Source organism: Poecilia reticulata, chromosome 7 (assembly GCF_904066995.2).
Source record: "Poecilia reticulata chromosome 7, P_reticulata-male-v2, whole genome shotgun sequence".
Taxonomy (NCBI): domain Eukaryota; kingdom Metazoa; phylum Chordata; class Actinopteri; order Cyprinodontiformes; family Poeciliidae; genus Poecilia; species Poecilia reticulata.
The window spans coordinates 33534203-33559200 of NC_088836.1; the positions used below are offsets into that span (position 1 = coordinate 33534203).

Sequence of the window (24998 nt, forward strand, 5' to 3'; positions counted from 1 at the left end):
ATGTCTAGAGAGATATAGTTACTGGTTTTTAAATAAAATAGAATAACATAAAATACTTTGAGGTTATTAATATACTGTAATCCGATCAAAGGAATGTTCAACTGACTAGTATAAATTTAAAAAATGTACAACATGTTTATGTGCAGTAGAAAACAACAGACTACAAATTAAAACTGGGCTAATTTGATGTCCAGAGCAGGAGGAAGGATCTGTGTTAACGCTGCTCTGTGCGTCCCGGACGCAGCAGCTTTTCTGACCGCTGCATAAACCAAAACAGCCTCCTGCAAAAATGATTAGGCTCTGAAAAGCATCATTCAGAAAACCTGAACTATCGATGAGGACGACTCGACAGGCGGCAGGAACCCGGGAGAATAGCGTAAACCTGGAGGATGCAGGTTCAGTGAAGCCTGGTTTCTGATCCTGAAAACAGGTCAAGTCTCGTTAACCAGGCGTCATGAGGCCGGGTTCTGATCCGGCCCGGCAGACTCACAGCGGCTCCGCCCCGCCCCGCGGCCGGCCGGCCTGCCAGTCCGCCACGCTGACCGATCCGACCAGGACGCAGAAACAAAAACGGGTTTAATGTGGTTCTGTGATGGAAACCTGCATTTTAAATAAAGCTGCAAAACGATGTTTTCAGAGTTTCAATGAGAATTTACAGAAATGAAAAGAGAAAAAGTCAGAATAAAGTCAGTAAAGTAGTAAAGGTGCAGAATAATAAAGGAATAAACTCATTTATAATATTCTGCACCGTGGCGCAGTTGGTAGAGCTGTTGCCTTGCAGCAAGAAGGTTCTGGGTTCGATTCCCGGTCTTTCTGCATGGAGTCTCCATGTTCTCCCTGTGCATGGTGGGTTTTCTCCAGGTACTCCGGTTTCCTCCCACAGTCCAAAAACATGACTGTCAGGTTGATTGGCCTCTCCAAATTGTCCCTAGGTGTGTGTGTGTGTGTGCATGGTTGTGTGTCTCTGTGTTGCCCTGGGACAGACTGGTGACCTGTCCAGGTGACCCCGCCTCTCGCCCAGAACGTTAGCTGGAGAGGCAGCAGCACCTCCTGACCCCACTGAGGGACCAGGGTGCAAGAAAATGAATGGATGGATGGATGATGGATGATGGATGGATGGATGATGGATGATGGATGGATGGATGATGAATGGATGGATGGATGGATGGATGATGGATGGATGATGGATGGATGGATGGATGATGGATGGATGGATGGATGGATGGATGGATGGATGGATGATGGATGGATGATATTCTGTCAACATTTCTGCAGAATCTCCATTAATAACCAGAGAAAATGAAACATTTTGCTCCAATCTGAGGATTAAAGATTAGAAACTAGAAATATGTTCTTCAGCTCATATTTCTATTTATTCAATAATTTATTTTGGTTTTCAGTTAAAATGAGCTTAATGATTACAGACTGGCTGTTGGTAATAAACCTGATCAGTATCTGTGACCCTCAATCGTTTCTGTTCTTCGTTTGTCTGCTTTACTGTAAAATCACACAAAACGATTCGTCTGAGTTGCTTCAGATCCTCGAGAAGAAGCGAGAAAGCAGCAAAGACGATGGAAGGCAGTTCAAGTAACCACAGTTTGGCTTGAAAAGGGGATTTAATCAGCTGCTGTCCCTGATCTGATGTGAATGTCCCTGGTGGGCTTCTGTAGCCTGCAGCCGCTACGCAGCAGACGGCTGGGGTTTACACACACACAGGTTTACACACACACAGGTTTACACACACACAGGTTTACACACACACAGGTTTACACACACACAGGTTTACACACACACAGGTTTACACACACACAGGTTTACACACACAGGTTTACACACACACAGGTTTACACACACACAGGTTTACACACACAGGTTTACACACACACAGGTTTACACACACACAGGTTTACACACACACGCATACACACACACAGGTTTACACACACACAGGTTTACACACACACAGGTTTACACACACACACAGGTTTACACACACACAGGTTTACACACACACAGGTTTACACACACAGGTTTACACACAGGTTTACACACAGGTTTACACACACACAGGTTTACACACACACAGGTTTACACACACACACAGGTTTCACACACACACAGGTTTACACACACAGGTTTCAGACACACAGGTTTACACACACACAGGTTTACACACACACAGGTTTACACACACACAGGTTTCACACACACACAGGTTTACACACACACAGGTTTACACACACACAGGTTTACACACAGGTTTACACACACACAGGTTTACACACACAGGTTTACACACACACAGGTTTCACACACACACACAGTCGTACGCTACTATCCAACAGGGGACATTCCATTGACTTCCATTCATTTCTACAGCCTAACCCTAACCCTTTTCCTAACCCTAACCATCACATACCTAACCCTTTTCCTAACCCTAACCAAAAGTCAATTCACACCTTAGTCCTAACTGCAACCCCTGACCCTAAAACAGGGTCATTTCCAAGAGGGGACCTACAAAATGTCCCCTCTTCAACGGTGAGTCCCCTGTTGGTCAGTGTAAAATGACACGCATGTCCCCTGTTGGATAGTTACACATGAACACAGGTTTCACACACACACAGGTTTCACACACACACAGGTTTACACACACAGGTTTACACACACACAGGTTTCACACACACAGGTTTACACACACACAGGTTTACACACACAGGTTTACACACACACAGGTTTCACACACACACACCTGAGGTTTGTCCCTCACACAGAAGGTCAGATTGTCAGTCTCCAGTAATTAATAGTGATCTGTGATTAACCGTTGAGTAATTACAGCTGCACTCTGCATTCAGGTCGATAATCAGAAACGGCGCTGAGCAACCAAACAACCCGGAGGAGGCGGACCGGACCGGACCGGACCAGACATCAGCTGGAGCGCAGAGGCTCTGGATGACCAGGTGACCGGTCAGACCAGGTGACCAGGTGACCGGTCAGACCAGGTGTAGACCGAACAGAGGGACAGGAGATGGTAGATGCATATATATTCATATTCATCTCCTTCATGCAACAGGATGATGGATAAAATATATTTATCTTTAGAGAAATGAAAACATGAAACTGTTTTAAATGTAACAAAGTTTATAAGAACCCTGCTTATTATTTTTATTACATTAAGTGTTATAATAATTGCACATTTATGAATTAGTGTGCTATGTTACTTATGTTAAGTGTGTTTAACTGTTTTTGTAATAAATGTTTTTTTATGACGTGGACTGCAGGAAAAGTAGCCGTTGTCACGGTAACGGCTAAAGGGAATCCAAATAAATGAACTAAAAAAGTAGCTATAAGTGTGAAAATGGCCTAAAACAACGCGGCAGATACCAGTAATGAAGTAATTTCTTCCTGAAAAAATGATTCAAACTAATCATTAAATAATCAATGGACGGATTTCTGCTGTCATCTGATATTGATTGACTCGTTTCCCAGCCATATTGTTTCTGACCGGAACCAGTGACCTCCCTGACCTCCCTGCTCATCCGCCCTGCAGCCACGCGGCGCTCTACATCCTCTGGGGGGAATGTGGGTTAGTGAAACAGGCTCCGTTTAACATGAGCTGTAAATGTTTCCTGCATGGGCGGGTTGGTTGGTGTGCGAGCCGCACCGAACGGCACCAAACGGCACCGAACGGCACCAAACGGCACCGAACGGCACCAAACGGCACCGAACGGCACCAAACGGCACCGAACGGCACCAAACGGCACCGAACCCAGAGGCATCGACCTGCTTCCCACTGTGACGTCATGCCTGTCCAGCTCTCCCACAGACGGTCCATCGCTGCTTCTTTTACACGCATTAATGCAGAAACACGATCAGAAACGCTGAACAAGCCTTCAAAGGTTAGGTGAGAAATTTAATCACATCCATTAAAAACAACAACAAATTGAGGGACAAAAAGAAAACTGAATAACGCCACAAGTTAGCGCTTTTACCTTTAGCGCCTAGCATGACACGCTGTGAAGACAAGAGCTAGTGCTCTAACTTTATAAACATTACCCCTTGCTCAATAATTACAGTAAGTACAATTTAATATGTAACAATATATATAAAATTTTTAGGTATGATAAGGAAGCAAGGCAAAAAACAGCGTTAGCGAAGTTAGCATTGTTAGCATTGGATCCCAGCTCAACTTCCAGTAAGAAAATGTCTTAAATAAAGTAACGGTGCTTTTTGCTCCATCGAAAAACTTCCTTTTACACACAGTTCAAATACTGACAAAAAGAACACAATGTAATTACAAATAAATAAAATGTAAAATAAATAAATGAAAGGCAACAAAAGAAAATATATATTTAGCTTCAAGTAGAATAATGGGTATTTTTTCTTCTAAATTAATTTCTAAGAATATCAGCAGTGTTCAACGATCATGTAGTTTTAGATTTTCTCTAGAGGTGGGATTTGATTTGAATTCGTGATTTGAAGGTTATGGGTTCGATTCCCGGTCTTTCTGCATGGAGTCTCCATGTTCTCCCTGTGCATGGTGGGTTTTCTCCAGGTACTCTGGTTTCCTCCCACAGCCCAAAAACATGACTGTCAGATTAACTGGCCTCTCCAAATTGTCCCTAGGTGTGAGTGTGTGTGTGCATGGTTGTGTGTCCTGTGTGTCTCTGTGTTGCCCTGCGACAGACTGGCGACCTGTCCAGGGAGACCCCGCCTCTCGCCCGGCACGCCAGCTGGAGAGGCACCAGCAACCCTCCCGACCCCACTGAGGGACAAGGGTGAAAGAAAATGGATGGATGGATGGATGGAAAAAAAATCTGAATGCTCTCTGGTATTGTTCAGGGGGCCGGACCAAATGTGGCGGCGGGCCGGATCCGGCCCGCGGGCCGTAGTTTGGGGACCACTGTGCTGAAGCCCTGGCCTGTTTCTCCCTACATTGTTTTTTATAGATGTGACGTCGATTCAGAGTAATAAAACAAGAATTCGTTCTAATATTAGATTCATGTCAGTGAACACTGGAGGCCCGCTCTCTGACCCAATGACCCGGCTGCAGCTCTGCAGCGGCAGTGATGAGGTGAGTTCTCCTCGGATCCATAATATTCCTGCTGCATGACAAATGCCACCCGTTAGCTCTCAGCTCCTCTCGGTAAACTGGCCGTTTTTAACCCCGGCTCCCTCTGAGCTCGGGCTCAGACGTCCAGAGAGACTCCACACCAACATCGAAGTTTTGATTTTATTGCTGCTGACTGACTCTGGCTCCAAACAAGCCGAACACATCCCGACTTCCTTCTGCTTCCCATCCCTCCTCCTGTTTCCACATGAGCAGCAGCTGCTCCAGCCTACCGCAGCTCACACACACACACACACAGTTTAGTTTTGATCATTTATCCAGCACATCCCTCCATCTTTAAGCCATCAGGTCATGTCAAATGATGCCTGGCAGCAGAATAACATGAAAATGAATATGGCTGCAATGACTTGAGCCGGAGCCAAGAATCTGTTGGGACGCTGCAGCTGATTTGTCATCTCCATCTGCAGGGTTGTGCTAATGAAAACAGACAGTTAGTCCTGAGTGGGCAGCAATGTGACTGGGTGAAAAGGGTGACAGGATGACACATGATACATCTGTGTGTAAGTGTGGGCAGCTAAAAGGCAAACACTGCAAAAGGTATTTGCATATTTATGTAAAACTTCATAATTGGATCATTGTGTTTGAGGAAATCTCAACATTTACTGAAGCTTCGTGTGCAGACTAGCATGAGTTAGCGCTGATGGCTAACGTACAGCAATCTGGCTGTTACAAATCAAAGCTGTCTGCACGACTGGAGCAGCTGAAATGAGGAAATATTGTAATGACTCGTATGAACGAAGATGATGAATTCTTCTGACACGTCTTTATTATCCAGCTATTATCTCTGCATTTTTATTTCACTATCGTTTCTCCTCTAAATTATGATTTAGCGCTGAAAGCTACACTGTGCTTTTTACAGCTTTTATTCTTTCTGTAATCTAAGATTTCCATCCCTATTGATGACATTTTAATGAATTCATCATCAGATAAGACAGTCATAAATCAGACAGTCCCATGTAAAAACATTAAGCATCTTAAAACAAGAAAACACAAAAGGGATTAAAAAACATTTAGAACAGAAACCTGAAGATGACATGAATATAGATCAGCCTGAAAATAATTAAAAAGTGATAAAAACTTATTATATAATGACAAAAAAAGCAGAAATTAAGTAACATGGAAAAACTGAACATTGCTATTTAGCATTAGCAATGATTGCTAATGCCTGAACGTGAATGTTGTGTCAGTTAGGCAGTCAGACTATTAGTGAAGAAATATTAAATGTGATATGAAATGAGAAAATCGTAATCAGTCTGAACGGAGCGACGAAGACGATGAATACTGTTAGCATTAGCAAGAGGCTTAGCAAGCAGTAATCACAGGACCTAAATGAGGCACAAAATTACGCTCACATAAACTTGTAAATATTTTCCAGAATGACTTATAAGTTGTTTGCAAACTGAAACAAAAACTGAGTGTCAGAGAAAAGACTGAATAATACCGTGACAAAAGACATTAGCGCTGTTACCGTTAGCCGCTAGTAGGCTGTAACCATCGGTGAGGACAACGGCCGGAAAACGAGAAATCATGTAGCATCTGAACTTTACTCAATAATTACACATTAAAACACAAGGCTGTCGAAAGAGAAAATCTAAAAATTACAGGCATGTCAAGCAAGGACTGAAGAGAGAAGTTAAAACACCGTTAGCCTTGTTAGCATTGAGTCGTGTCTTAACTGTCAGAAAAAAAAGATTTAAAGACGTAATGTGTCAATATTTGTTCCTACACCACATGGTTTTCCATAGATTTGATTTTGATTCTGAGTAATAAAACCTCCAGCATTAGATTATCTTCCTCCGTTCGGTGCAGTGTGACTAACAGCCATGAAGGCCCAACTGGACCCAGCAGCTCCAGGCTGAAGGTTCAATGTTTTAAAAAAATGACTGAACGTCCTCTAAATGCTCGCTCGTAGTTTATCAGGCTTTAATGTTGTGGATTACAGCATGCAGCTCAGCAGGGTGCCGGCTGACGCAGGACGAATTGAAAAGCATCATCCTTAAAGTTTTAACAGCAGGAAAACATCAGTCATCCGTCTGACGGTTAGCTTCACGTTGCTGCGCTGGAGATGATCTGCTGACTGTGAACAGACGCACAGCTGCCTGGAGGTGAGATGCAAAGTTATGATTCATGTTTAAAACTAACCAGCTGTTAGAACTATAAGCATTTAAGTTCATATTTAAAGCAGATCCAAACCCAATCATGTTCCAATCAGCAGTTTTAAGATTTACTGTGAAAAGTTTCGCAAACTGCTGCTAAAGAACAAACTTTCCCGAAACACAGTTTATTTTAAATTAACAAAAAATCTCTGCAGTTCAACTTTCTGCAAACAAAGCATGAATATTTTATCATTTAGAAAAACAGAGCTGCCCTGCAGACAAATAAACAGTTTAGGCTGGTAGCTCAGTTAAATCCCTCCAGATCTGCAGCGTTAACGTTGCAGTAAGTAAATAACTCCTCCTGCAAACAGTTGGTTTTTATTGTCTGATTCATCAGAAACCAACTTTACAGAAACAGAAATCACACAGATGCTTTTCAGTGACGCCTGAATCCCGAAGATACGCACACAAAAAAAACAGTTTTAAATTTAATTCCCTCCAAACCAAATTCAGGAACAATGAAACGAGATCAACTTCCTTAAGATTCACTGCAAACGTGCAGCGTCGTTGAAGAGGCTTCGTTTAACGGGATGTTTTAGGAATAAATGAGATTCTGGCTTCATCGCAACATGCAGAAAGAAAACATGAATAATGAAACACAAACCTGAGGAGTTCCTGCATAAACCTGAACCTCACCTGATGCTCAGGTTTTTACTGAGCAAGAATTATTCATTCACACAACAGAATTCCAATAAAAAGCTTTGAAATTATGCAAAAATAAAGAATATTTACAGGGAATTCATTTATTTTATCGACTCATTTCATAAAATCCTGATCATTTTTCACAAATACACTCCTTTGGGTTTTTAACAGCTTGTATTTATTTAGACTTTGAATTCAACAAGGATAAATTAAATAAAAGCTTTTGAATTATTTTCTATCATTTGTAATTCAATTTTAAAGAACAAAAAGTGAGAAAAAAAATCAGAATCGGTTCAGACTGCCGCGAAAAAGTCGGATACAAAACAGGCAAATAACAAACAAAAATCTACATTTTATCCATTTAATGCAGCGTAAAGAAACGGGCAGAACGAGGCGACATTAATCTGCTGTTAACGTCTCAGAAAATTAAAACACGTTCTTCCAGTCTTAACTAAATAGTGCCCCCTGTAGGCCAGGCGTCGAACTACCGGTTAATTACATAATGTAAAGTAAAAAAAAGAAACAATGGTTGAAATAATCTGAACATACTCATTAAAATCAGAAATCAGATTTTATTTTGAATCCATTTCGCTCAGCATCATGAGTTTCACTTCCTGAATTGTATATTTCTGCAGATGCAGCTGTGATGGGAGAAACTGAACATGAAGAATTTGATCTGAGACGTTTCAGTTTGAAGACAGGAGGAGGATGACGAACTTAACCGTCAATATTTGATCATTTCTGGCCAAAACAGCCAACATCCATACATTCTGACTGACTTTCCTTTCATCTGCTGCCTTTTCCTGACATTAAAAATCGATAAATAATAGATTTCTAGCGAATGAATTGTTTATCGCAGCCTCCTTGAAGAGAAAATCCATCCAATAATTACTGCTGGTTTCAGTCGGACTGGCACTGCCATCCCTCGAGCCACGCTGCTAGTGAGGCTAAAAATAATTCAGCAGCAGAGAGGCTTTCCTTTTTCCTTTTTCCTTTTTCCAAGGCTGCACAGAAACAATCACACAATCTGCCCAGACGAAGTCTGGAGCCTCTAACGAGACCCGGGATGATTTCCTGGGTTCTGTTTGAGTCCAGAGGTTTAATCCTTCCCCTCCAACATGGCACTGATCTCATTTACCTCCATTAATCCAGCATAAATAATCCACATCATCACCAGATTACAGCAAACGCCATTAATCTGAACGACAGAAACAAAGCTACGCTTTCAGGAAAACTGCTGAAGACATTCTGGGAAGTTTTCAAAAATATTCTGCATTTTCAGAGTGATTCTTGAGAATAGGGACAAAATGGGTTAAATGCAATTTGTGTAAAATGCATTAAAATTAATTAATTGCACATTTAAAAGAGATTTGTCAACAATTTCACCGAAAGAGTCAGAAAAACTCCGACGGAGTTGACAAACTACCTCAATTTATATGACGTTATTCTGAAGGAGGCCATATTGTAGCTCATCAGGTCCATTAAATCTTTATATTTTACCTAAATTAAGCTTTTATTTCACAAAATGTCATCAAAGTTTTGTAAATTGTCAGTTATGGTGTTGACACATCATGGTTGTGACAAACAACTTAGGAATAAAACAGAAGAAAAAACTAAAGAATAACATAAGCTAACCGGAGCTAACTAGCCCTGTTAGCAAAGGAAGAAACAGGAAGTGGTCATGGGGTCCTCAGAAGTTCTGGTGCCCCCAATAATGCCTGATTTTTTTTTACATTCTTTTTATATTTGACGGTGTTGACAAAAACTAGGGACAAATTTCAATGGAGTTGGAAAATATATAAAAATGATTTTTAATTCAATTTATTGGTACCTTTATAATAATTTATATGACTACTTATACTTAATTGTCATAATTTTAGTATTTCTTTAATTGTTTCAAACTATTATAATGTATTGAGTTCTGCTCCTGGACAAGGGATTTTACAGGCATCATCCACCGACTACAATGTTTAAAATAATAAATATTCAGCAAATACCAGAAAAATATACATTGTTGTGGTCACATGACCAGGTTGGTTTAGTCAGATATTTGAAAAAATTATATTTTGTGTATATTTTATTCAGATTTTGTGCTTGTTTGTCCCTATTCTCAAGAATCACTGATATTTAGTGAAGCACAATAAAGTGGAAACATGAACTAAACACCAATATTTGTTGTTTCTACCACATTTAACTTCCTGAATGTTTTACATTTTAGTCAAAACCACAAAAATATGGAAGAAAAGTTTGATTTTCTTTCAATTCTGATAAAAAACGATGATTAATAAAAACATCTAAATCCTTTAAAGAGGGATGTGTTTGATTTGTAAGGCATTTATAACCTTACAGCCTGATTTCACTTTTTTCTAACACGTAAAAGTTTCAGATTAAATAAATAAGATTCTCTGATTAGACCTGAACTTAAGCCAGGAGTCCAGAAACGACTAGAACCTGATTCTCAACAGGAAGTAGGCGGTGAACCTTTCATTAGGGTGGCATTAAAATGATTTATTATTAGGTTTTACATTTGTGTCTTGAATTAAAGCATGTTTTCATGACTAAACGATTACAAAAAGCAAAACATCTAAACAAATCTCAGAATATCTAAGAAATAAATCTATCAGATACTATGAGAGTGAATCTGAATGGAGAAAACAGAGCAGAGCTACCAAAATGATGAATTATTCATTCATCGAGCCCCGCTGAATATTTGCCTCAAACATCTTGATGAAACGAAAATATTCTGTTGTAACGAGACAAAGAGGAAGTACGACAAGCTTCGCCCAACACTCCACAAAACCAGATATTTTTCAAAAAGCTGTCAAAGCTTCTGCAGTTAAAAAGGTCTTGTTGAATTTTATGGTTTATGTCAGACATGCCAGTAAATCAGGATGGAAGCAAAACGGTGCTTTCTTCTTACCTTCCTGTCATAATGACGGTTCTGTTGCTCCTTTAAAACCTTTAAAGCTTTAAATCCGACTCAACGGCAACATCCTGGTTACGCCATGAGCAGCGCGTTCTTCTTCTGCGTTTTCTGGGAGATCGCAGACCGTTCACATTGACTGCTGTCGTTTTTAATTAGTAGCATGAACGAGCACGCGCACGCACGCACACACACACGCACACACGCACACACACACACACACACACACATTAAAAATAGGATTTCAGCTAAATATTGGAATTGAGCTTAAAGACCTGCTGTCAGCTCCACTTCACACGCTGAGTCCGGTTACATCTGGCAGCGCTAGTCCGACATGGCGGTAAGGTGATGTTCAGGAGTGGCCTACTCAAAGTTGGATCAGAAAGTATCGCTGATACTTTCTGGATCAGAAAGTATCGTTACAGGGAGATGATTAAAATGATATATGAGACTGGAGCAAACAGAAAGCTGGGAGCAGAGAGGGCAGGACCTCAACAAAACGTCACGGTAACAGCGTTCAGCTGCCATCGCGCTGCAGCTCCAATCAGTGTGTCCATGGCAACCGCAGCACTTCCTGTGGATGCCAACCAGACTCTGTAAAGGTGAGTGTTTGCTGCATGAATATTAAAGTCGATGTGGGGATGAAACCAGGTTTCGGCTCCAGGTCTGTGCAGCTAACTGACATTAGCTAAACGATAAGCCACATGTGGAATAAACAACAGTTTAAGTCACGTTCTGTGGGAGTCGACGTCCACGCAGCTTCACAGATTATAAACTTCAACCTGTTCATGCGTCTCCAGATTCTCTGACTGTTTTAGGCTTTGAAAAAAACATGAAAACTGTTTGAACCACTGAAAGAAACGACACAAAAACCTCTGAGAGCAACTTCCTGCTTCACCAGATGTCAGATCTGATCATTTGGAGGATTTCTCTAATGTCTTTAGCTAAAGGTCACGACTCATTTCCACCGCTAGCGCTAAGCTAACACATTTGTTTTGGCTGTATTTACCCAGAATGCCCTGCCCTGTAGTCCTTTTCCTGCTTTCGAACCGCACCAGAGTTCACTTCAGCTGAACCCAGACCTCAGTCTGGTCGGAAGGCCAGTTTGTTTTTTTTGGTCCACATCAGAGTTTGGTTCTGCATTCACAGCAGCCCAACCGGACCGGACTGGAGTTGGACTGAACTGGACTGGTGTCCTGCTGATCACCGCCTCCACTGCTGCCATTGATCTGGAATCACATTTATCATTTGCAGCTGATTTTGCACTGGCTTGGTGTGGAGTGCTTCAGACAGAACCTTCATCCACTTGGTTTCTGTCACAATAACAATAAAGGCTCAGTGGTGATCATGTTTCACTGTAATAGAGGAAACTAAACCACCTGGTTTCCAGTTTCCATCTGTCCACATATTTTTAATATTTGTCTATCTTGCAAAAGACAAAGACACAATGAAGGCAGGACGGCGTGCTAACGAGTCGTTTCTGCACATGACTTTCTCTCAGCTTCGTTTGCATCAGACCGGCTGCTTTGTCGGCAGATTCCTGCCGGTGCTAAAAATAATCACTCCCCCTGTCTTCTGTCGCAAAGCTGCGCCAGAGCCAAAAAAAACAACAGCGACCTGAGAACCAGCAGCAGCAGCAGCAGAGCCGGCCAAGCGATCACGGCGGCGCGGCGCGGCGCGGCGCGGCGCGGCGGGCCGCCGGCTGCACACGCTGCTGCTGCGGCTGCAGGAAGCAACACGGCTGAGCTGAGCTGCCACTCTGAGGGGCGGAACGAGGACGAGGAGGAAACACGATGAAGATAAACAGGATAAAGATGGAGGCCAAAGCTTTAAAATGAGATGATGATGATGATGATGATGGTGATGATGAAGAGGACAGAGAGACTGCAGGAAGAAAACACAGGAGAATGTGTGTCTGGAGGTCAGAGGTCAGGAAAAAGATGAAGCTGAAAATGTGATTCTGTTCCTGACGGAACATCAGCGACCGGCTGCTGGACGTGCGCTCCACACTAACAGGAACAGCTACTTCCTGTCGGCCATGTTTGCTTTGAAACCGTTGATCAGATTGTCGTGTTTTTTATTTTACATATTTCTTATCACCATGTTGAGACAGATAATCTGTGAAAACAATCAAACTCCGTTTGGTTCTACCGCCGTCTGCAGAAAATCAACACTTCCTGTCGGAAACAACCAATCGGAGCCAGGGGGAGGGACTTAGCGCTGCCGATCACTAGCTGCTACGCTAAAGCTGCTTCCCCACATCAGAGCCTGCCATGAATGCTAATGCTAGTTAGCATAACCACAACGGATAAACGGCTTTGCTGTAACGGCAAGCTGTTTCTCCATCAGTACGTTGAGCAGCGCGTACACGAGGTTGATTTACGGGTTTATTTGTGTAGCACATTTCAGCGATAAAGCAGCTCAAAATGCTTTTTACCATAAAAACGTCATACAGTTATGAAATAAGTAATCGCTACAAATGCTATAATCAAGCAACTATAGATCAGATATATTGATCAATATTCCAGTTATTGATCCAAACGGAGCTGGGATTTCAGCCTCGATGTAAAGGAAGTCAGTATTCCGGCTGTTTTGCAGTTTTAAACCGTTCCTGCTGAACTAAAAGTTTCTCTGAGTTTAAATCATTTTAGGAACAAAACCGTGACTCTGTGTTCGGAATGTCGCCTCGCTCCGATGGGAATGTGAAGGAACGCGGCTCCTCGACACCTGAACTCACGTTGCATCGCGCGCCGTCGTTCTCGGCTCTATTTCTGGGGTGTCGGCTGCTTTTCAGGCTGTAAAGCTGACACTTCGTCAGACGCTCCTATCTTTGGTCCGCAGGGCGGAAAACTGCTGCTGCATCGTTTCTTCAGAATGAAGCAACAATTCACTGAAAAACCACTTTGACTCACGGGTCAAAATCTTCTCTATGAATGTAGCTTAGTTCAAGTCCGAAGGGCCCCGACTGGTTAAAACAGCTTAAAATAACTCAGGTTTTATTTTTGGCTTGTTAAAAAATGACACTGAGACTCAATTTCTTGCTTTATTCACTCTTGCTGTTGAAAGTAGTGATGCTGTGGGCTGTGATCCGGTAAATCTGGCTCCTCCTCCCTTGCAGATCTCCTCCACAGAAAGAAACTTATTCCTGCGTTTACTCTTTTCTGATGTAATCATAGATCTGGACATCTCTAAACTGGACCAGCAGGTGGCGACAGCACCACCATCAACCACAGTAAAATACAGAAGAAGTTCCTGAGCACGGCTAAAGCAGAACCTGGTCCTTCTTTCACACCAACAACCCTTTAAAAGCTGAAGTCTGGAGCAGAGCGAGGCAGAGAAAATATGAGAATGAATGAAAGAAAGCTGAGAAGCGACACTGAGCATGTGCAAAGGGAGCCTCCATGTTTTGTTTCTAAAACCTCCAGATATCCGGTCCAACACAAACAGAACTTTAAAATTCTCCACTTTCTCAATTCAGTTCAAAAAAGCTTTATTTATCTCAGAGGGAAACTAAAGCCGATTCCCTCCTGATAGTTCGGTAAACTTGGTTCTACTGGGTCCAGAACTTCAGCATCTGCTGCACCTCCAGCTGCTGCGGTTCTCTTTCTCTCTGCAAACCAACCGAGCCTGTTCCCCTCCTGGCCTGTGGGGGCGCTCTCCGGTCCGCTTGCCGTTCACACATGCACTCAAACCGAACCGGAGTTCACTTCAGCCGAACCCAGACCGAGGTTTGGGCCACCAGAGTTTGGTTTTATTATAAGAACAACAAGAATCAAACAAGACGATGAGTAAATCTGACAGACACCGTCTGAAATCTGGAGTCACAGCTCAGATTAGATCCTCTGTTATTCAGATAATCTCCAGGGATTAACGCAGGAAGCCAAACCGAAGCGGGTCTCTGGGCAGCAGCTCACCTCCCAACCTGACATGAAACTGGAAGTGAGTTTGTGATTACGATCGTTATTTCCAGGCAGCAGCAGCCACTGATTGTGACCCACTTTATCTCTCTGAGCTGCTTCCTGTCTGCCGTTTGAAGGTTCGTCCAACGGATCCTGGTGGAGCTTCTGGACGGTTCCACCAACCTGAAAACTGGGTCAGGCAGCGTCCCGGTACCCGACGGTTTACCTCCGCCGTGCAGCAGAACGCTGCCAGAACCTGCTTCATTTTCCGCACGTTGATTTTTCCTGAACTGTTAGATTTTTATAACTCTGAAAGCAGCAAACAGAACCAGCTGCTCGGTTCAAACACAGCGAGGAGGAGAGCAAACATTTGGGCAGCAGAACCACGTCGGTTCTGCTCAGGCGCCGCAGGCGAACATGTTGAGTAAAGCAGACATCAGGGCTGCAGCGAGATGCTGCAGCGAGTCGTCAGGATGCTGCAACAAGATGCTGCAGCGAGATGCTGCAGCGAGCCGTCAGGATGCTGCAACGAGATGCTGCAGCTAGCCGTCAGGATGCTGCAACGAGATGCTGCAGCTAGCCGTCAGGATGCTGCAGCGAGATGCTGCAGCTAGCTGTCAGGATGCTGCAACAAGATGCTGCAGCGAGATGCTGCAGCGAGTCGTCAGGATGTTGCAACAAGATGCTGCAGCGAGATGCTGCAGCGAGCCGTCAGGATGCTGCAACGAGATGCTGCAGCTAGCCGTCAGGATGCTGCAACGAGATGCTGCAGCTAGCCGTCAGGATGCTGCAGCGAGATGCTGCAGCTAGCTGTCAGGATGCTGCAGCGAGCTGTCAGGACGCTGCAGCGAGATGCTGCAGCTAGCTGTCAGGATGCTGCAACGAGATGCTGCAGCTAGCCGTCAGGATGCTGCAACGAGATGCTGCAGCTAGCCGTCAGGATGCTGCAGCGAGATGCTGCAGCTAGCTGTCAGGATGCTGCAGCGAGCCGTCAGGATGCTGCAACGAGATGCTGCAGCTAGCCGTCAGGACGCTGCAGCGAGATGCTGCAATAATCAGGATTATTGGCAGAAGGTCTGAACTGAACCCAGAGTTTGAATATTTCACAGCTTTTCCTGCTGCAGCATCACAGCAGACAGTGAAACGCTGCAGTCAGAGGGTCGGAGCCGGACAATTATTCTCTTTAACACACACACACACACACACACACACACACACACACACACACACACACACACACACACACACACACACACACACACACACACACACGTGAGCCCCTTCTGGTTCCTTTGCTCTTCTGTTTGAAGCCCATGAAATGCTGCAGAGCACAAACTGATTAATCTCAAACACACGGCTGTTCCTGCTGCTCCTGCTGCTCCTGCTGCAGTGAAGCTGCTTCACCTTCACACACATCTGAGCCGAACCGACACCAGGAGCTCCGTCATCCACAGACAGGCTGCAGATCAGCGCCGCAGCCTGCTGCTGCAGCAGGAAGCAGCAACCTGGTCACATGACCTCAGCAGGATCACTTTAAAGCTAATAAAACTTGAGGAATCAGCTGTGGATTATTGGTACCAGTTGTTGGTGCTCCTGGTTCCTCCAGCCGGTTTGAACCGGCTCAGTTTAACAAACAGAACAAACTTAAACAATAACAGCGTCTTAACCAGAGTTAACCGGTTGGAACTAGTTACACTTAGTCACATTTACTGGAGCTTTTGAACAAAGTTACTTTTACTACTCTGTACTTTTTACTTTTACTTGTATCTCTACTCTTACTTGAGTAAAGTTTCTGGATTTTTGAGCAGCAAACAAATACATTTTAACCAAAGTTTCATAAGTTTTACACCCTAACCCTGATATTATGTTTTTTGCTACTTACATGAATTATTGTCATTTTTTAACTGAACTTTGTATTTTTGCCCATTTGGTTATGTAATTTTTAAACACTGAAAACCAAAGCGGTTGGTTTCTCTGCTCACCTCTGAGCTTATCAAATACAACCTGGGATCAAAATGTGAAGTTTCTTAAGGCCCCTATTGAATGAACTGTGTGCTGCAACACGCCGTTTAACAGAAACAAACAGTTTACTGTAAGAAATGAGAAACATTCCTGCAGACGTAGAAACATCTGGTTTCTTTCCACCGCTGCCTTCTGCTTTTCTTCACAGTGACTCATTGATCCATTATTATTCTTAAATACAATCATTTGCTAAGCTAACTTCACACATCGCACTTTGAGCTCACGTTACAGCTGGTCGCTCATATGCAGTACCATGCGGTCCGCTAGGGGGCGCCTGCAGACCACAGTTTGAGAAAGATGAACAATCTATGGAGATGAATTTATTCAGCTGATCCCATCTGAAGAATCAATAAAATAAAGATATCAGGATGCGCTCCACTGCCCACAGCATTATACGTCCTCTACCACACACACACACGCACACACACACACACACACACACACACACACACACACACACACACAGATCGGATGTCAGCAGCTGTGAGAGCGCAGCTTTGGTTCTGTTGGTTGAGGGAATGAAAGTCAGTCAGAGGTCAAACATGATGCTGACAGTTTCACTGCATGGCGAAAAGGACGAGAGTTTATCGTATCGTTTAATCTGAGAGTTTATCGTATCGTTTAATCTGAGAGTTTATCGTATCGTTTAATCTGAGTTTATCGTATCGTTTAATCTGAGAGTTTATCGTATCGCTTAATCTGAGAGTTTATCGTATCGTTTAATCTGAGAGTTTATCGTATCGTTTAATCTGAGAGTTTATCGTATCGTTTAATCTGAGAGTTTATCGTATCGTTTAATCTGAGAGTTTATCGTATCGTTTAATCTGAGAGTTTATCGTATCGTTTAATCTGAGAGTTTATCGTATCGTTTAATCTGAGAGTTTATCGTATCGTTTAATCTGAGAGTTTATCGTATCGTTTAATCTGAGAGTTTATCGTATCGTTTAATCGTTACTGTGGAAAATTTCTCATCATTTTAGGAATTTTTATTTTTTGTGACATCAATGAATCGTTTTCTCTCTGAAAACCGCAGAAAGAAATAATGGAGGAGATGGTTGTGAGTCAGTCTGGACTGACCTGGACATTCATCATCAGATGAGGTGTTCTGCAGGGATGTGGACTCGGATCACCTCTGTTCTGGTGTCTCGTTAAACAGGAAGTCAGTGAACGTTAAAGGTGTTTATATTATGCTAATAAAAGAATAAATCTGAAGACGTGAAGCTCCGTGAAGACAAGACATCTGGATATCCTGAAAGTTCTAGTTTCAGGTAAATCTGATCAATTTTGGTTTTAAATTCACTCAGAACTACATAATTCCACAAATATTTCAGTTTATGTTCAGTTGTTTTACCATTATTTCAGAGTATTTGACCAGTTTGATGCTCAGGCTGCAGGGCAGATTTCACCCTCATGTAAATGCCTGGAAGCTCCTCAGCTGCTAGCGCCCCCTTCAGTCCAGGCGATGCATCTCTGACTCCACAGGCTCCAACAAAGTTTATGCCTCTTTCCTGCGTCCTGCAGTGAATCTGAAGCATCTCAGACAGGGAGGAGGAGGAGAAGAAGAAGAAGCTGGTCTGAATCTGCTCAGAGGTTTCCAGGCAACAGCTTCGCTCCCGTGGGATTAAAGCAGCAGCGCCGCTGAGTCAGCTCCTCCAGCGTGTAGCAGCCTGCATGACTCAGGCTCTCTGCCGTTTCCTCCTCGGCTCTCCCACCGGCGCTGCGGAGAGCTAATGAAGAGCCACGCTGCTGGGAGACGGGGCAGAATTCCCAGCTGGAACACCGGGATCCGGACGGAGACGCTGAGCCGAGAAACGCAGGGAGGCAGAAGAGATGGAGCAGAAACACAAACATCTGTCCAGGCAGCCGGGTCTAGTCCAAACCTGATCCAATCTGACATTTTAGGATTATGTTCTGATTTAATATTTAGTAATTTGATCAGGTTTTTAAACTGAGTCTGATTTTGAGAGGCAGGAACATGATTAGCATCTAAAATAATAAAACTAGTGTTTGTGGATTCGGTGTTTAGTCTGATTTAATCCAGCTCCAGTCCGTCTGTTATAACTGAGGTGTGAAAGCTAATTGACCTCTGACCTCTGGTCCTTCTAGCTTCTGTCTGGGTTCGGTTGAAGTGAACTCTGGTTCGGTTTGAATACATGTGTGAACTCCAGACTGCTCCAAAAGCAGGAAGTGGACTACAGCGCAGGGCATTCTGGGTAAATCCAACCAAAGCTAACATGTTAGCCTAGCGCTAGCAGCAGAAATGGCTCCTGGTCTTTAGCCTAAAGAGAAATCCTCCAACCGCTAAAATCCTCCATCTTGTTTCCATCTGGTGAAGAAGGAAGTTGCTCTCAGTGTGTCGTTTCCTTCAGTGGGTCTTGGTGCAGCGCCCCCACAGGCTGGGAGGGGAACAGGCTGGTTTGACTCACAGCAGCTGGAGGTGGAGCAGATGTTCTGGTTCTGGTTCATCCTCCTGTAGCTGTAACAGTCCGACTCTGATGGGTTTGTTACTTATTTCACTGATTAAACTAAAGGATTTGATTCTGTAATTATTCACCAGCTGCAGTTTTACCAGTTTTAATATTTAATAAACTGATTATAATTAATGTCTTGGTTTCTCTCTCTGGTTCTGTAGGATTTGTTCTTTTGCTGGTTCTGTTTCAGTGACCAAACATCCTGTTTCCCTGGACATGTCCAGAATCTGTGGCGCTCACTGACTGATGAAAACCTTCAGGTTTCATTGCTTTTACACTGAACAGACAAACAGACTGGCTGCAGCAGCCTGGCTGCAGCAGCTTGGCTGGCTGCAGCCAGTCTGAATGCAGCAGACTGGCTGCAGCAGACTGGCTGCAGCGCCGCTCTGAGCTGCTGCATGTGACGGATCGGCTCCACCACAAAAACTATCACAAACTGCAGAGACGAGAATGAAGACTGAACTAACCGTATTAGTTTTAAACTTTTTATGAGACTAATGATTTTTATTCTTACGGTATATGTTAGAGATGTGCCGATCGATCGGTCGCCGATCATAATCAACCGATTTTTGTGAAAAAGTGCATGATCGGCGATCATTGGCTCTTGTTGCCGATCACCTGCATCTCATTTCTCAGCCTGCCTGTGCAGCTGGTCTCTTCTTTCCTTCACGCTGCGCAAACGCGCAGCAGCAAATCCTGAGCGATGTGGAACTATAACTATAACGCACTGAGTGAATGGGGAAGTTTGCGTGTTGCGGCGGAAAATTGAAGCAGGTCAAAATGCATCAACACAACGAAGCTAATACGACATAAAAACAAAGCCATACTTGACGGAGTTTGGCTACATCGAGGCTCACTCCAGTAAAAAAGACATACGGAGGATCAGATAGCAGGTAAAGCAGCGCACAGCTACAAACACTCACCCGGATTAGCATGACGGTCAGAAAGCTAAACAAATAACCCGCAAAATGATTTAAGTCTTCGAGCTGCGATGCAAGACGCTGGTTCTGCTCTCGCTGTTGAACCGCTGCTACGCTACAGGTAGTAATATTTCACAGACGGAGCGCCGCTTCTGCTCCACCTGGTAGTGACTCTCACACCGAACCTCTGCTTAAAGCTGCAGCATCTAACCTAAAAAAATACATTTTACATACGTATTAAAACTTTCACTGTCCTAACATGAGACAGATAATCTCTAAAAAAATAATCAATCTCCTCCCTGCTCTGCATAATTACTCCGCTCAGTCAGAAACAGCCACTCAGAACTAGCAGTAATCAGCTAGCCGCCATGCTAACAGGAAGTTTTCATTCAGTAACTCTGGATTGTTTATTGTAATGGATCCTGTTTTTGCCTTTGAATGTCAAGTTTTATACTTGAACCTTTTGCAATGTTGAGAGGTTTAATTTTGGCTCTTTGCATAATTTAGCCTCTTCAGGGCCTCCATATGTTATCAGTCTGTTAAAGATAGTTTTACTGATAGCAGGACAATTTGCACAATGCCTGTTTGTTTAGTTTTCTTCTTGGAAAAAGTTATTAAAAACAAGTTTTTGTCTAAATTAAGGTGAATTCATGGTTCCTTTTTACACATAATGTAACCGGTAGTGTTTATGATAAAATAATAATAATAATTATGTGATCGGTATCGGTGATCGGCCCTCATGGGTGATCGGAATATGCAGGAAAAAACCTGATCGGCACATCTCTAATATATATATATACATTTAGATTTTAGTATGATTTTTTGTCTAGCTGACTTTAAAAGTGTTATAGGTTAATTTTCTACGACAGAACAGAAATTATTTATATTATTTCTTTGCTGATATTAAATTATTCAACTTTAACATTTTGTGTTTTCTTTCATGCACAATGAAAATAAAATTCAGATTAAAGTTATTCTTGTTGACTTGTGAAAGTCTGTGAAGTTTATTATTGAACTATTCTTTCTCTCACAGAGGCTTAACGTGTTAAATATGTTAAAATCAGAAAATGATCCGCTGATCTGGGCAAAACGTCCCGATGAATGAATGAAACTGGCAGAAATGGATTTTCCCAGAATCATATGAAGGTGAATAATGTTGAGCTTCCTGACTGGAAGAGGCAGAGGACGGCAGGCGGGCGTCCATGGCGACGCTCACTTCCTGTTTGTGTTTTCACAGGATGACTCTGACGGCCCAGAGGAACAACGGCAGGTTGACCTCTGACCCCTCGGAAAGACACGGAGGAAAACGCCTGATAAACGTCTCATCCTGTGAGATACGAGGAAAATAACTCAGCTCTGAAAACCCGATGATTTAAAAGACTCAATAAAATCTGGAGTTTTATTTTCCAGACGACATCAGCAAAGTCGTCAGAGCAGAAACGGGGTTAAAGGTCATCTCCAAGCCTCTCAATCCACCGTTCAGAGGAAGAGAAAATCATTTTTACATCCAGATAAATGAAATATTGCTGACTCTGCTGTGTTTTCCTCCACTTATTGTTACATTTTTGTATATTTTATTGTTTATTTTCATGTTTTTTTTTTGCATTTGCCCCTGAAAGTCGCTCAGAACGGCAGACGGTTTAGACTTCGGTTCAGATCAAAGCGGCTTCATGTGTCAGAACGGCCTAGTCCATGTCCAGAACTGAGCAATATAGAGTATCTGCAGTAGGAATGGAAAGTTCTCCATCCAAACTGATGCAGCTTTCAGCAAATTTGAAGGAAGAACGGGCAAAAGTTCCAGAGCGACCCGTCTCTGCTTCAACACACCGTCGGATTCGGCCGTCGGACCAGAGAGACGTCTGACCGCTGCAGGACTCTGGACCCGGAGGTTCTGGAGGATCTGCTTCCATTCCGGACTCAGGAGGGGAAGAAGGAAAATGTCTGCCTCCCCGTCATGATAACAAACGTTACTGGACGATAAATTCTCCCAGAATTCATTGCGATAAACGATAATATTGTTTGAGACCATTTTGAAGTAATCTGACGATAACAGCATATTAATGCAAGAACATAATAAACTTTAAGTCCTAATGAACATTAAACACTGGAAAACTTTAAATATACAAAACAAATAAAACAACAAAAACAGCAAATAGGATGAATTATGAAATATCTGTAAGAGACCAAAACACCAGACTGAAGACTTTTATCGTTTAAATCAATAAATTATGTAAATGGAAATAAATGAGCTCGTTTTAATTTATTATGCAATTAATTGATTCACTGCAATAGGTCTATGCCACACTTTCCAGATTTTTATTGGTAAAAAAAATAAATAAATTTCTGTACAAGTTTGTGTTGGATTGTTTCATAAAATCCTAATAAATCAGATCAAAGTTTGAACAACAACCACCGATTCTTTTCCAAACCTCTCTGGACTTTAACTAGGCCGAAGTAAAACACGGTGCACTTTCTGTTCTCCATCCAAACAGCTGGAGGTTTCTGCGTGTTTGAAAACCATTTTTCCCCAAAGCGAGATTCAACCAACACGAACAAAATGCCTGAAACGACCGGAAGCCGAATAAAGAGCGACCACACACACACACACACACACACACACACACACACACACACACACACACACACACACACACACACTGACCCTTCATGAACACCGGAGCCGCTCAGATCCAGGAAAAACTTTCCGCTTTCCAAACATGTTTGACTCTCAGGATTTCCTCACATCTAGAAGTTCAGGGTCCAACAGAGACACGGAGACAAACTGCGGAGGACAGGGAGAGAGACAGGCGCAAACAAAAGGCGCTAAAAATGTAATTAGCGGCCGAGTCGCCCACATGCGCCCCGACTTCTGATGGCGCTAAATCAGCGCCAGAACGTCCCGCTGCTGGCGCATTTCATTAAGACCCACAAACCAGCAGCTGCGCACAATCAGCACGAAGCGGCGCAGCGGTGCGTCAGGACGGGCAAACACACACACACACACACACACACACACACACACACACACACACACCGCGGGTTGCTCACCAGTACAGCAGCTTGTTGTTCAGGATTGCGGGGGTTTTGTCCGAGGCGCAGTTGATGCACCACATTGTTGCTGCTGCGGATCCGCCGCGACACGAACCGGGAGGAAGAGACCGAACCGAACCGAACCGAGGCGAGGCGAGGCGAGGCGAGGCGAGGCGAGCTGGCGGCGGACCGGAGATGGAGCCGCGGTGCAGCGCTGCCTCTGCCGCTCTGACGGAGTCCTTCCTCCGAGCTCTGCCTCCCTCCTCTTCCTCCTCCTCCTCTTCCTCAGAGAACAGCATCATCAGCAGAGGCGGTGCTGAGACCCTGATGGACCGGGGCCCACGGCCCACATTAATATCTGGGTTTGTACACAGACTTAAATAAAGGCTTCATTTAATCTTCAACTCAGATGTTGAATTTTATTCAAAGTTTACAAAACAGCTGAGGAAATTGGTGCTTTATAATTTATCCAGAAAAATTAATTTAGGGGAAGCAAAGAGTGCCAAATGTTTTCAAAATTAACAAAAGAACAAACATAAAAATTAGCTCCTGTATTAGCAGAAACGTGCCACCACTGCCTTTTAAACTATGGACCAAATTCAGAGCAGCCGGTCACTGAGTTTACACCACGGACCCCCTGCTGCCCGCAAATATGTCATTTATGTCCACTGTGTGCTATTACATTCATAAAGCAACAACAGAAGTGGTTTATGTTTTCCAATAACTGTAAGCAGCAGACCTGCTCAACATTCACAGGTTTTTCTGTGGAATCTGACTCCAAATTATTCAGTTTTTCATCGAGCATATTTGAAATATTCAAAAGAAAATGGAGCTTCAGGAGGTGAAACGTAAGAACTGACATGCTAATAGGTTAGCATTTTCAAGGCAGCCAATCCAGTCAAGCAAGAAAAGGAAAAGTTTCTGACATGAAAAAGAGCAAAAGAGCCATCCAGGTGTGGAGGATTCAGAAAAAATAATGAAACAAAAAACACATGAGAACTCCTGGTCTATTAAAGTACGGGGCAACATTCATGTCCAAACTTCTGTCACAGTCATCATGTGTTTTGTTTTTATTTTTTTGTCAAACTTTTCTTATCTTTTCTTAACAAGAACAGGATTTGAGTCATCCTCTCTTTGAAAACATTTCCTGTATTTAGATTTTATTAGTTTTATACTCAAATAAAAAAGAAAGCAAAAAATGTGATCACTAAAAAAATGTGCTTTCTTCAACTGTGGACACAAAAGGTGCTCAAATGTTGGACATCGTCTAGATAAATATAAAAAAAAAAAAAGATTGAAAAGTGAATAAAAGTGAGAACAAATATTTTAAAGTTGATGTTTCCAAGGTTTGATTCCCTGGACTAAATGATTTCATCTCTTTAAACTGAATGTTTATCACAGGCAGCAGATTTTAAATAAAAAAAACTCTGTTTCTGTTTGCGGATAACGAGCGAGAAAATGTCTCCGCTTCTGTCGCCGTGACGACGGAGGAAGCAGAGAGGAGCTGACAGGAAGCTGACGGCGGCCGTGATGTGCTGCAGCCTCAGGGCGGCAGGCCGCGTGGGGCAGAACGCCGCCGGCGAAACGTCTCCACACGCAAACAGAGGAACCACCAGAAACACGACTCCACCTCAGGAAGCCGATCCAGGAATCGTTCCTGGTCTGCTCCTGGTTTTACTGAGTTAATCAGAGTGAAACCCGAAACGTCTGTTCTGCTCCTCATAATGATGGTCGTCTCCCTTCTTAAAGGGCCAGTAGGAGGTAAAATTAACTCCTTTGATCTTTTCAACACGTTTTAACTCAACAA

The 24998-nt window shown here is 43.1% G+C and overlaps 1 protein-coding gene across 4 annotated transcripts in view; it reads right to left on the reverse strand.

The window, feature by feature from the left end:
• The window catches only part of LOC103468114 (IQ motif and SEC7 domain-containing protein 1-like), a 138429-nt gene that overhangs the window by 41646 nt on the left and 71785 nt on the right, over window positions 1–24998 (reverse strand). Inside the window, exon 1 of one of the 4 annotated variants that reach the window (XM_081609406.1) lies at window positions 23210–23505. The exons of 2 other annotated variants lie outside the window; for them this stretch is intronic. In XM_081609406.1, the coding sequence (XP_081465532.1) occupies window positions 23210–23493 (284 nt within the window). In that variant the 5' untranslated portion in view covers window positions 23494–23505. Of the gene's footprint in view, window positions 1–10846; window positions 10873–23209; window positions 23506–24998 lie in introns of those variants that run through there. One more of the 4 variants, XM_081609407.1, reaches the window with a different exon arrangement.